The 13,842-nt window shown below is 44.0% G+C and overlaps 1 protein-coding gene across 1 annotated transcript; it reads left to right on the top strand.

The window, feature by feature from the left end:
* Positions 1-3,676: 3,676 nt before the first annotated feature.
* Positions 3,677-5,218, top strand: LOC309392888 (A-kinase anchor protein 4-like; the record flags this gene model as incomplete). The annotated part of the gene is made up of 1 exon (XM_081954448.1): positions 3,677-5,218. The coding sequence occupies one exon, from the start codon at positions 3,677-3,679 to the stop codon at positions 5,216-5,218; it is 1,542 nt and encodes a 513-aa protein (XP_081810574.1).
* Between the last annotated feature and the right edge of the window lie 8,624 nt (positions 5,219-13,842).

Genomic DNA, 13,842 nt, shown 5'->3' with positions numbered 1-13,842 from the left:
ACAAATCCATTGATTATGCACCTTTGTCTGGTGCAGAGGACATTCCCTCCACCCTTTCTGACTCATCCCAGCACAAAAGGTCTTTGTTTTGCCTCTGGGTTATCAAGGAGCCCTGTTATCTCTCCCTTCATGTGGAGGGCTGGTGGGGGTACAGGTGAAGAAACAGCTGAGGGTGGAGAACTAGAAAACAACAAGGACAGCTAGGGACAGAGCAGCAAACAGGGAGAAAGCAAGAATAAGATAAGATAGAGAAATGCAAAATATGTTAGGGAAAGAGATGGAGGGGGTGTAGAAAGCTATTGTAAGCTCTGGGAAATGCTATGGCCACCTCCTCCTCCATCAGACCCTGGACTTAAAAACCTTCTCCCTTCATCTGCACACCTGTGGCTTAGTGGGGGTTGAGGGAGGCTAGATCCAGACAATCTATGATCTCTTTTATGAGGGAATCTTAAGGAGGATTGCCTTTAATTTCCATTTTTTTTAAAAAAAGTTTTTTTCTTTTTATTTCTCATATATACATTCACAAATATACAATCTCATAACTATGATTATTAATGTGTATTATCCTTTAACATTTATAACAACTTTTCTCCTCCTACAATTAACAATATAATCGAGATTGCTTTTCTACCGTCCCATATACGCATCTTATTTTACAACAGCCCTACTTCTTCCTTCCTTCCTTCCCTCCCTTCTCTACTTTCTTCTTTCCTCCTCTCCTTTTCCTCTTCTACTTCCCCTTCCTCTCCCCCACCCTTCCCCTCTTCTTCCCTTTCCTTCCCTTTTTCCTACTCTTACATTTCTTCCTCTCCTTTTCCCTCTCCTTTCTCCTCTCCTTCCTATCTTTCCCTCTCTCTACTCCTGTCTCCATTGGATCACCTTTAATTTCTGGGGATGAGCGTCCAAAGAAACATTTCCAATGCTTATATCCCCACTCTTGGGCATGTGGACTGCAGCATAGAACCCCCAAACATTTGCAGAATGCTTTTGATGTTTTGCCACTGACACCCCAACATGATTGCTTAAATCTGTTAGTAGGTAAGTAAGTAAATTTGGACTGAGCATCTGTAGTACTGTGTCACTCTTTGCACCCCCTCTTAATAAACATCAGTATGATCCATGAAGTGCATTTTTGTGTGAAAGCCTTAAAGACCTGCTGATTTATATGAACTTTCCCACCCACCTTTTAAAATAGTATTTTTAGAGCTCGTTTTGCTGGAGAGGAAATTCCTTCCCTCCCGCTATGCACTTTTGTAACCTTCTCTTCTCCAATCCTTCTGAATGCCATTGTTAACACCTGCACCCTACTCCTTCCCTAAGTCCTTACCATTAGGAATCATGCCAAACTTGCCATGATTAAAATTGACTCATTATCACTTTTGTGACAAGTGCCTTTAGGCTTTGAACAAGAAGTTTTTGCAAGGTGTGTTGCTCTTTGCAATCACAACATAACCCACATTTGCAGGAAAACTGCATTATAGAACATATCAAGGATGCTGTTTCCGACCTAGTACTGTATTTTGTATTTTCTATCTAAGGACTACAACCTCAATAACCGATAGAACCATTTTGCAAAAATTGATAGAACCATGACAGAAAAGAGACAGTTTTGTGCAGTGGTTGAGGCATCAAGCTAAAATCCAGGAGATCATGAGAAAATCCAGGTTCTTCCTTAGGCCCAAAGCCAGCTGGGTAACCTGGAACCAGTCACTATCTCTCAAACGTAGGAAAGAGGCAATGGCAAACGACGTCCCCAAAACATGCGAAGAACATTGTGGAGAATTGTCCAGACAGTTGCCAAGAATCAATGCTGATTTAGAGGTTCCCCCTGACCTCTCACATACACACCAGAATAATGAATGGGCTATCACTGCATCCTAAACGGTCAAAGGGCAAAAGTAGGGTGTTTTGGGGGGTAAAACTACCAAAATGGTACATTTTGCATTAAAAAACATACCACGATACTCTTTGATTCATTAAAATTTTTTGCAATGAAGTATGAATACGTTTCAGTGTTGCAGCCCCTATAGCTAATGCTCCTATAATCTTTGAGACAGTCTAATATCCCAGGCTAAACTCGCTGTAAACGCCTTGACTCAGAGATTCTCAGGTTTTGTGGGCTCCTGGGCCAGTTCTGATATTAAGAGAGTGGTATGACTTTCCTGTGAGGTAGTTGCCACAGCAAGGGCTTTTCATTTACAAAATGGCTGCCCAGAACATTCATCCTGTCACAAAATACTGCTTTACTCAAAGATAAACTGGGAAGCTGAACACACACAATAATTTCTCTGAGGATGGGTTGCAAAGCGAAGTTGGAATCTGAATCTCCAATGATAAATCACATAATTGCTCAAATAAAGCACAGCAAAATGTCCATGAAATCTACCTACCTACCTACCTATCTACCTATCATCTATCTATCTATCTATCTATCTATCTATCTATCTATCTATCTATCTATCTATCTATCTATCATCTATCTATCTATCATCTATCTATCTATCTATCTATCTATCATCTATCTATCTATCATCTATCTATCTATCTATCTATCTATCTATCTATCTATCTATCTATCTATCATCATCTATCTATCATCTCTCTATTTCTCTCTCTCTCTCTCTCTCTCTCTCTCTCTCTCAATATCTATTTATCTGTCTGTCTATCTATCTATCATCTCTCTCTCTGTGTCTCTGTCTCTATCTCTATCAATATCTATCTATTTATCTGTCTGCCTGTCTGTCTGTCTATCTCTCTATCTATCATCTCTATCTCTATCTCTATTTCTATCTCTATCTGTTTGTTTGTCTGTCTGTCTGTCTGTCTGTCTGTCTGTCTATCTATCTATCTATCTATCTATCTATCTATCTATCTATCTATCTATCTATCTATCTATCTATCATCTCTATCTCTATTTGTCTGTCTGTCTATCTATCTATCTATCTATCATCTATCTATCTATCTATCATCTATCTATCTATCTATCTATCTATCTATCTATCTATCTATCTATCTATCTATCTATCTATCTATCTATCTTCCAGTGGTGGGTTCCGGATCCCGGTGCAACCGGTAGAACTGTACCGGGGCTTACCGTTTGTATCCCACCACTGCTATCATCTATCAAACTAATCAACTGCCCATCTGCCTCACAGAGGAGCTGATCTGACTTGACCTGGCCTGACCTCCTAAAGGGTTTTCCTTAGTACTTGAGCTAAATCAGAGCTGAAAAGAAGATGCCCCAGCTCTCTCTTCCTGAAACATTGGCCACTTACTGGCTGGGAGGTAATGCTGAAGCTTTATAATGTCATTGCTGCTCCACGTCCACCCAAAAGAAAGCACCCTTTGCTGGCAGAAGAGAATGAGAAAGGAAATATCTTGAGTCTGGAAGGTTCATCAAAGCCCTTCAGCAGAAAGACACCCTATAACTATGGATACAGTAAGAGGGGGTGTGGCAAAGCACACTAGCAACTCATTGCTGGTTGGTGGAGGATTACAGCTGCTTTGTGAGGTCACTACTGCTATGTGTTCATCTAAGTGAAAATACCCTTTTCAAGTAAGAAGAGCATGGAAGATTAAGACGGAGCAACATCTCAAGTCTGCCCGGGTCATCTAAGCTGCTGTGCTGAAAGAACACCTACGCCTTTTAATACATTTAGACTTCTGAGTGACAAAGATGGCTCACGAAATTGATTGGATCAACAGTAAGGCTGGAGTGTGCAACATTAACTCCTATAAAGCCAAACAAATGAAAGAGGACTCCGAACATAAAATGGTTTGCTTTGTTAATGTTGCCAACCTGAACATGAAAGACAGGAATTCGGGCCCAAATGTTTCGAGTCACCAACCTGACAACGTCAACGACCCTGCCAGCGAACTCGACTTACAAAACCTGGAGGAGAAGGAGGTCATTGTAATCAAGAACAATGAACAAAGGAGATGCATGAATACCGACGGAGCGGTCTGCCTTTTCAAGCCAGGTTCTTTGGAAGATGTCAACATTGTCAGCTGGCTCAATAATGATCTCCAGAAGTATGCCTTTGGATTTGAACACGCGCTGACTCCTTTCAGGACCTCTCAGAAACTGAAGGTGTTTGATAAGGGATCTCAGAACAACAATAACACCGGTTCCTGCAGTTCAATGGCTGAAACTGGAAGTTCGGACGATCTTGCCTACTACGCGAATAAGCTCTGTTCCTTAGTAGTTGAGATGACACGTAAAGAGATCAAGGATAGGTGGGAGAATACTAGAAAATACCTATGCCAAAACATTAATTCTTATAACGCAGGAAGGAAAGCTAGTGCAGCAGAAACCAAACCACCTTCTGACGACGAAGCCAAGGAACAAGAGGCACAGTATACGGAGAGAACAAGAAGATCGGAAGATGGCACTTCTGTCAATAAAGGGTTGATGTTATACGCAAACCAGGTGGCTTCAGACATGATGCTCTCATTCCTGAAGACCATGAGTGTCCAGAAGGGAAGACACCCTCCAGCAGCATGCATTGTTTTAAAAGAGGTACTGGTGAATCATGCCAAGGAAATAGTCTCGGACTTGATAGATTCCTCCATGAAAAATTTACACAATATCACAGGGGCACTCATGAAAGACTCCGATTTCATTTGCGGGATGAAGAAGAATCTCTACAGTGTTGGAAGCCAAAAGTCCACGGAGGTTTTGGAAGCCATGGTGAGACGCTTGTTCAAGCTCCTCTCCGGAGATGATAAGTCTCGGGCACAAAATTTGGCCTTTACCGCGTATAAATTAGGAGCGATGGGGAACCAAAGAGCTCAAGGCATGCAATTTGCATCCCTGAAAAGCGAGTGCCACAGCCAGGGGAGGGAAAGAATGGGGGGACCAGGGAAACCTCATGCATCAGGAAGTCGGGGGCTAGACAAGGGGCAAGGGTCAGCCGATGTGTATGGAAAAGAGATTCTTTTAACAGCCTTAATGCAGATACAGCAGCACTTGTTAGAGAAAACGAAAAAAGCCAGGCTCCGGGAAAACCATGGCAACTCATGTGGCTATCTTCACCATGACTCCACCTATGATAGAAGTGGTGACAGAAGCCTGAAGCGCTCATCAAAGTCTTATGATGGAAGAATGGACTGCGATGGCAGAGATAAAGGCAATGTTCTATTGTCTGTGATCCAGAAGATCCTTCAAGAGATTGGCTTCAATCCTGAAGACCTTTGCATGGACAAGTACAGAGGCTAGATTGAGGAAGACCTACAGGTGAAGAATCTCCTCTTCTGAACCAGCCCAATGGAGTAGCAGATCTGTATGCAGCAGATGGACAAGAACATTTATTGATCAACCTGTGGGATGCAAATGATCTCTTTATTGATAACTAAAGGCATTTGCTCTTGGTTTTAGCTAATTAGGTGACATCATCACAGCCTCATTGCAAGCTGCGGTGGAGTGAATTCAGATTGGGTGATTCAAAGGTAGCTGGGCAAGATCATCAATTAAAAACTAAAAGAAGAGGAAAGAGAGTTTGTTATTTATTGCTTCCTTGGAGCTTAAGCCGTAGCCCCCTATCAACTGATCCTAGATCACTAGATCAATGGAGCAATACAGGTAGCCCTCTACCACAACTGAGCCCTAAAATTCCTGTTGTTAAGCAAGATAGTAGTTAAGTGAGTTTTGCCCGTTTTCTTTCTTTCTTTCTTTTGTTGCAGTTGTTAAGTGAATCACTGCACTTCTTAAGTTAGTAACATGGCTGTTAAGTGAATCCGACTTCCCCATTGACTTTGCTGATCAGAAGGTCACAAAAGGTGATCACATGACCCCGGGACACTGTGACTAAGGACCAGTTACCAAGCATCTGAATTTTGATCACATGGCCATAAGGATGCAGTCATAATGTGAAAAACAGTCATAAGCCACTTTTTTCAGGGCCATGGTAAATCTGAACAGCCACTAAGCGAATGGTTTTAAGTCAAGGAATATCTGTAGTGACTGGGGGAGTAAGACCCTGTGAGTAACACCATTTTTCTAACTTCTAAGAACTTTAGCAGATCTTCATTTCAGCCAGTATTTCCTAACTTTTCAATTCGGTAATCAATCACACAAGAACAAACTGCATTTTCAGCAATTCTACCCAGTGGTGAAATCTAATTCTGCCTCTCCCCCACCCGCCGGTTCTGTGGGCGTGGCTTGGTGGGGGGTGTCATGTGACTGTGGCCAAGTTTTTTTTCACTTTCAGCTTTTTTTAAAACCCGGCAAATCGGCGGGAAAAAAATACTTTAAAAAGGTTTTTAAAATAGCTTGCGACGATCGTGTGGCTCAGCTGTGAGTCATGCAATTGTTGGAAGCTTTTTAAAAAGCTTTTTAAAGCATTTTTTCCCTGAACCGGCAGGGAAAAAATGCTTTAAAAAGCGGGGGAAAAGCTTCCGATGATCGCGCAGCTCACAGCTGAGCCAAATGATCGTCGGAAGCTTTTTTTTTTTACTACCAGCTCACAGAACCAAGGACAATTTGTCCCCAGGTTCGGCCGAACCAGGAGGATTTCACCCCTGATTCTATCCCAATACCTCATGAAACCCAAACAGTTCCATGATTTATTTTGCATAAGGCTACCACATCCCAGCCTAAATAAGATGAGAATTCTGAATAAGTAGCAGATGCCATCCCTTCCCACGTGAATCCCATTAGTTAGCTGGGAGTTGGTTTCCCATTTTGTTATAGACCAAAAGTTATGCTATTTATTTACTGCCAGCACTCCCATGTAAGCCAAACAAGAAACATGGCTAGATGAAATAATTCTACTTTATTGTTAGGCTACATTAACAGAATCCTGCAAGTACTTCCTGCCACTACTTTTAACTGCTTGGTTTTTCTTAAGTTTCTTCCTCTGACTCTTGGGGTGGGTGGGCTCCTGCCTCTCTTGTCTGATTGTTTCCTAGGCAGCATCTCTTCCCCTTGTTCCCTTAGGTTAGGGGTGTCAAACTGATGGCCTGCGGGCCGGATGCATCACACGCAGGCCACGCCCACCCCAGCTCCTCAAATGGGAAAAATGCCGCCAAATGCCACCGAGGTTCCTTCCAGACCTACGATTCTATGTTCTATTAGGTGAAAATCAATTAGCTTGTCTGAAATTACTGCCTCTACCCATATTTCAAATTCACTACGAGGGCGACAAGGATGGGCCAGAATGACGAAAGCAGCAAACTTCTGCAGATGCTGATGGCATGCTATTATGAATCCAAGCATCATTTATTCCCAACCTACAATTCAAGTGTTCATGGAGAAATCCATTTACCTCTTATAAATGCAAAAAAAACTCAGTAAATTAAGCTGACGAATTGTACCAGTGGTGGGTTCCGGGTGGTACGGCCTGGTACGGGCATAACAGTGGCAGCTGGGAGCAGTGGCCACAATACTGGAATGGTGTTTTGTTGGGCCCACCAGCCCGCCCAAGTTCCTTACCTCTTTTTGAGGAAAAAAGGCCAATTGCGCACATGCGCACAGCGTACAGCGCCTGTGTGACCTCGCTGAGCAGCTGGGGCATCGCAGGGCAGTGGCGTGCGCCGAGGTGGACATCCGGTCCTGTTGCAGTGTACCGGTTGCGGCGGGATTTGGAATCCACCAGTGGATTGTACCTGATGCAAAATTACTTAGTGAGCCTTGCAGCAAAGCTGAGCTTTGAACCTAAGCTTTCTGGTTGCAATCCAGCATTCTGACTAATATTCCATATTGGTTCTGAAATATTTGCCCTATCTGGAACTCAGCACTGCATTCAGGATATTTCTGCTGCTTATAGAGCCATGATGGCGAACCTATGGCACAGGTGCCGGAAGTGGCATGCAGAGCCATCTCGCCGGGGACTCGAGCCATTGCCTGTTGCTCTTCCGGGTTCCAGTGTGCTGGCCAATTGGTATTCACACACGCGCGGGAGCAGCGGAAAGTGGAAGAGCAGCCACTTTGAGCACGTTAGGATTGAACTGCTGGCAGTCGGCAAATTTAGCTTTCAGAGTTAGCCTGCAATACCGCATTCTAACCACTGCACAACCACAGCTCACGTCTTATTCTGGTCTAGACATGAGTCACAGCTACCTTGTCACTTGGAAACAGACAATGTATATCTTGTTGGTGACAGAGGTGGCATATACACTTAATAAACAACATACTTATTTATATTACTAGAACAATAAATTGCCCCAACAAACCCTTCCTACTTTTTTCTACCTATTCATTTATCCTCCTCTCTTTGCAGCTGAACCTTCGCCCACTGTCGCTTTTCATCCAGAGACTATCCAAACAACTCTCTACTTTCCTCTGTTAGGGTAGAAGAGATCTATTGTCTCTTTTATAAAAAAACAACTCTCTTGTTAAGCAAAATGTTAGCAGGGGATCTGGGTTCTAATTAAACGATAGTTACTTGTCAAATCGTTGCAGTTGTCTTAAAAGAGATCTAAAGGAAAGCTGGTCCTTACTGGGAAAAGTTGTATTTGTTGCTGGATGCTAAAGGGGGAAAGGGAAAGGCAGTTTCTAGTGATATACTTGCTCTCTGCCTCACCAGAGTTCATCATCCCGCTGTAGTATCCTAACACTAGGCAGGCTCATCTATACCCACTTGCTTGTAGAAATGGCATCACTTTAAGCAATTCATTCAGACACACCAGTGCGCTTCCTCGACTTTGAGGTGGAGAAGATAAGAACACTTTGATTCCTGCTTAATGAAAGATACAGCGGGGATCAAGTACATGTTTTGCATGAAGAAGGTCCCGAGTTCAATCAGTCTCATCAGCGTCAACAAGAAGTGGTGACAACGGGTACTGTTGCCTGTCCGAATAGACAGTATTAGTCTAAATCAGGGGTGTCCAAACTTGGGAACTTTAAGACTTGTGGACTTCAACTCCCAGAATTCCCCAGCCAGCCATGCTGGCTGGGGAATTCTGGGAGTTGAAGTCCACAAGTCTTAAAGTTCTCAAGTTTGGACACCCCTGGTCTAAATGAACAAACAGCTTAAGCTGCTTTAAAAAAATGGGGAGGGGGGGGCAATATTTCTAACACAAAAAGGGACAGCGTTCTTATGCCTTTACTACTTTGGAAGATAAATATTTTTGTAGGTGTGGGCTATTTTCTTTCCAGGGTGTGTTTGCCCATGAAAGTGTGAATGGATTGCCCAAGAGTGACGTGTGCTTGGTGCATAGTCATAGGCCACAACAAGTAAAGCCAAGAACAATGGGAAGTGTTTAGAAATGCCGCTTGGAAGCATTAACTTACGCTTAGAATCTCCGCCTGAGTAGCAGAACAAAGAATGGGGAGAAGAAGGGAGTGAGTAAGAGTACGGTACCAGAGGCAGCCGTACCTGCACTAAGACGTAATCCCACACCCTTTGATGGGCTTCCTGAAGAGAAGATGGCCACTGCCATGGTGGTGGCAGTGGGCAGTTCCTGTTACACGAAAAGCTATGTCTAAGCACGGCACAGCTGAAAAGGAAGAGTGACCAAGAGATATTCGCCTGGACTTCCAGCATTCCTGCTCTATGGTACTTTTGGGGCTTCAAATAGGTGACCTTGGTTCAGTAGGCAGGTCAGGGCAAAGATGCAGCCTCCTCCCCTGGCCCGCTGCCTGTATCCCAATGAGTCAGGAGGGAGGGGCCAAGAGAGGGGCTGGAACATCAGCCCTGGGGCAACAGAAGCTCCCAAAGGCTCCCCAATGCTAAGGGAGAGAAGGGAGGGAGCTGGAGCTTTTCTTGTCCCCGGGAAATGTGGTAACTAAGGGAGGGGAATTAAAATGCTTTCGAAAGTATTCATCTAGAACGGGGCCCCGCGGCTAGAGATTCCAGCCGAGTGAGCTGGACCTGGAGACATGAGTGATGTGCCAGAGAAGCCAAACAAAAGGCTGAGGCATGTCCGTGCACACACTGAAGCACAAAGATGTAGGCAGGCAGGGGCAGACAGAAACAGGCACACCATCTCTGCAAGGCAAAAGGCGGCAAGTCTGCATCACAGGGTCAGTCCGACAAGGGAAAGACGGGCATCCCTTTTGCTTTGCTGGAAGTGGCCATTCTGGGCTTCCCCAAGCCACTCTTCCCCATGAGGCCCTTCATAAAAGGGCAGCGGTTCTCAAAGGGATAGCACGCCTGTAAGAATAACCAGATATGGTATAATTGGCTAGAGCAGTGCTTCTCAACCTTGGCCCACCTGAAGATGCGTGGACTTCAACTCCCAGAATTCCCTAGCCAGCTGGCTGGGGAATTCTGGGAGTTGAAGTCCACGCATCTTCAGGTGGGCCAAGGTTGAGAAGCACTGGGCTAGAGGAAAGAGGGGGAGGGGGGGGAAAAACCAGGATAGTAACAAAGAGAAGAAGAAGAAAGATCAAGAAACTACAAAACGAATCCAAAACCACAGAATCAATAAGAGGGGCAAATACAAGAGAGATTGTAGATGAAATAAGAAATATGAGAGGATGTATATAGTATGTATGAAGTAAGATGTGTAAAATATGGATATAGATATGGATATAGTTATATAAGGTATATATGTATTGATAAAGGAAACACAATGGAAATGTGAAAGATGTAAAATGTGCTGCAGACGATATGATTGTATAAATAAAATATTTTTTTAAAAAATAATAACCAGAACACGACCCTCAAAATTTTATCCTATTCCTGTTTCTATTAGCCACAGCATTTATTGTAAATTGTGCCCGACTCTTTTTTTTTCATGTTTTATTTGTTTTATTTATATTACTTTCCATTTCCATCAAACCGTGTGCGATCTGGGTACAGTTATTTGAACAGTCATAATCCACGTATTTGTTGTTGTATTCATCCCAATAATATTAATGATATAACTATATAATATTATAATAACAATAATACATAGCATCATCATCTTCAAATTTTCTCCATGATTAACATTTCTTCTTTTTACATCTCCTCCTTTTTAACTTCTGCTTCTATTGTCTAACCATTGATAAAGTACATCCCACATCAAAAAATATTCAATTTCTTCTTTATCCTTAAAAGTAAGCATTAGTTTGTCCATTTCTACACATTCTAGTATTTTCTTAATTGTGCACGACTCTTCATGACCCCATGGACCATAGAATGCCAGGCTCCCCCTATTTCCCCGTGTTTGCCCAAATTTAGCCACAGCGTAGTCCACAAGGATTTGATGGGGTCAGCTGCAAACTGGGTATGATGGAGATCGTAGTTCTTTGGGCCACCATTTGTAAAAGTAGAAGTGCTATTATCATTTCACTGAGGAGCAAATGATTAGGACACTGAGTTGGAGGTTAGTGAGTCCACTTTCAAGACTTGAGGGCTGCCGTGGGGTGGGGTAAACTCCCTTTGCTGCAGCTCCTGCCGGGGACATGAAAGGAGCCCCGGGCATCCCCCGGTAATGGTGATGTCATCAGATAATCCCTCCAACCAGTGGTGAGATTCATTTTTTTTTACTACCGGTTCTGTGGGCGTGGCTTGGTGGGCGTGGCAGGGGAAGGATACTGTAAAATCCCCATTCCCTCCCGATCAGCTGGGACTCGGGAGGCAGAGAATAGATGGGGGCGGGGCCACTCAGAGGTGGTATTTACCGGTTCTCCGAACTCCTCAAAATTTCCGCTACCGGTTCTCCAGAACTGGTCAGAACCTGCTGAATACCACCTCTGCCTCCAACCCAGAAGCACCTCATTCCCCCAACCACCCACCTCCCCTGTGGGATCATTTCACTTCTTCAGAATTCAAGAACGCTGGTGAAAGAGTCTGGCCCCACTTAATGGGCCAAAAATATTAACCTCCACCATCATCAGACGCTTCTGTGCTTCCATATCCACCTTCATAGAACAGGAAGCTGGAAGAAGACAAAACGGACCTTCTGTGATCCAGAGTCCAAAGGTTGGACTTTTCTCTTTTTCTAGACTTCACAGAGGGGGACAGAAAGGCAGAATGCAAAGAATGGACAAGTGCATCCTTCTGTTGGGATGTCAACAAGTTAACAAGAAAAAAATTACTAGCTGGGGAAAGAAGAGAGAGGGATTGAAATACCTTTAGCCTAAAACTATCAGCCCAATTCTTCATATGACCCATCTTCTGATTCCATCGTACAGCTATATCTACTAATAAGGAAAGGGGACTCCATTATATTGTGGCCATTTAATAAGAACAAGATTATTTTTGTCAGGTGGCGAAGAAATCTGAGGAAGATATTCTGGACTCCCCATTGGTCTCAAATCTGCACCTGAAGAAGGGTGAGTTTTAGAAACTTAGGCTGTAGGTTTTGTTTTTGATGTGTTGAGCTATTACCAAAAAAAAATTGTTTTGGCCAAGGGGAGCAGGAGAGGGGCAAATGCCATGCTTTTGATAAAAAGACAGCTGTAGATTTTGCACTCACATCTCTTCTGGGTTCCTAAGATAATACATGACACCCACCCTGACTATCAAATAAAACTGGCAGGGCTCAGGCAGGGCTCCTGCTGTCAGTTGGGGCACACACGATGCCTGGAAAAGCTGTCAGTCAGTGATGTGGACATTTTGCACCGAGACAGACAAACCCTCATCTCTCTAATCACCATCGGCATGCCCACGTATTTCATCTTCACCCTATCATACAACCAATATTCTTCTAGATCAGGACTGTCAAACTCCCAGCTAGATGCATCATTCCCATGCCCGGTTTAGCGAAGGGGGGGGGGAAAGTCCCGATGGGTCATGTGACACCGCCCTGACACCAGGAGTTTGACACCCTGTTCTAGTTACATTCTAGAGTGTAAAACAGTTTAAAGTGCTCCAGAATCAAAGCAGTTCCTTCCATGCAACACTCAGGGCAGGATTTATCTTCTTCCTCTTTGGAGAATAATCTGCCCCAATGTCTTCCCAAGGATCCCCTAATTCCACTGCCCAAATCAGAATTCATCACCTTGGCCTATCCCGCTTCTATCTGAAGTCACTTCTTGTCACCTGGTTGTTCACCCAGGTAATGGGCGACAGAGCTTAAGAAATTTTGCACACCTGAAGCTGCCCTTGGACAGAATCAGATAGTGGGAAGACAGCACAGGGGAAGTTAAGCCTGTTTCATTCACAGACTGGGCTGAGAATTAAGCAACATTATAGAAGAAGAAAAAAGAGGTTGCCAGGAGGCATTTGGGCCACAGTAAGAGTCAAGTGGAAAGCGGGGGGACGGGACGGGGGGGAATCTTTTGGCAGATAGCAATGACAGATGCAGGAAGAACCAACTGACAATCTAATACTTTAAATCATGGGCTAGGGATGAGATGGGCCAACTTTGTGAGAAGGGGGATTGTCAGGATGTTATGGTGATGATGTGCTAAACTGCAAGTGGGAACAGGTTAAAGAGGCCCCGGGAGGGTAGTTTGCCTTGGAAAGCAATCTTAAGAAAGAGTGACTGAATACCAGAAGTAGAAATATGTCAGAAAACTAAGTGCAAAATCACTTATGGCACAGGCCATGGGACAGGCGCTACAAGGAGTGGAGGCGTGTGCCCTAACTGAGAAGCAGGGATCGTATCACCTCAAGAGCAGCCAAGTGGAGAAAATCCAGAACATGGTGAAATGCTTCAGGAGGATCTCCAGCTAAAAGATGCGTGTTGCAAAGCATCATTGCGCCCGAAGTAAACAGAAGGTGTTTGCACGCAGGTTGCCATGGAAACAATGGCTCAACCCCAGGACCTACCATAACGGCCCTAGGTGGGAATCCAGAAAAACCCACCCTCGGAAGTGAGCTGCAGTTCATGCATTTAAGAACATCTGTTTGTCTGAAAACCTGGTTCTGCCAACTGGCTTGGGCCCCCAATGAGGGCATCCCATTTTTGGGATGATGAGTAGACTAGTAGAAGATCCCATCTCCACCCCAACTACATATTGGTTCT

Source organism: Natrix helvetica (genome assembly GCF_964273705.1).
Source record: "Natrix helvetica genome assembly, chromosome: 1".
NCBI lineage: Eukaryota > Metazoa > Chordata > Lepidosauria > Squamata > Natricidae > Natrix > Natrix helvetica.
The sequence above is the reverse complement of the archived record's forward strand: the minus strand, read 5'-3'. Positions and strand labels throughout refer to the sequence as shown.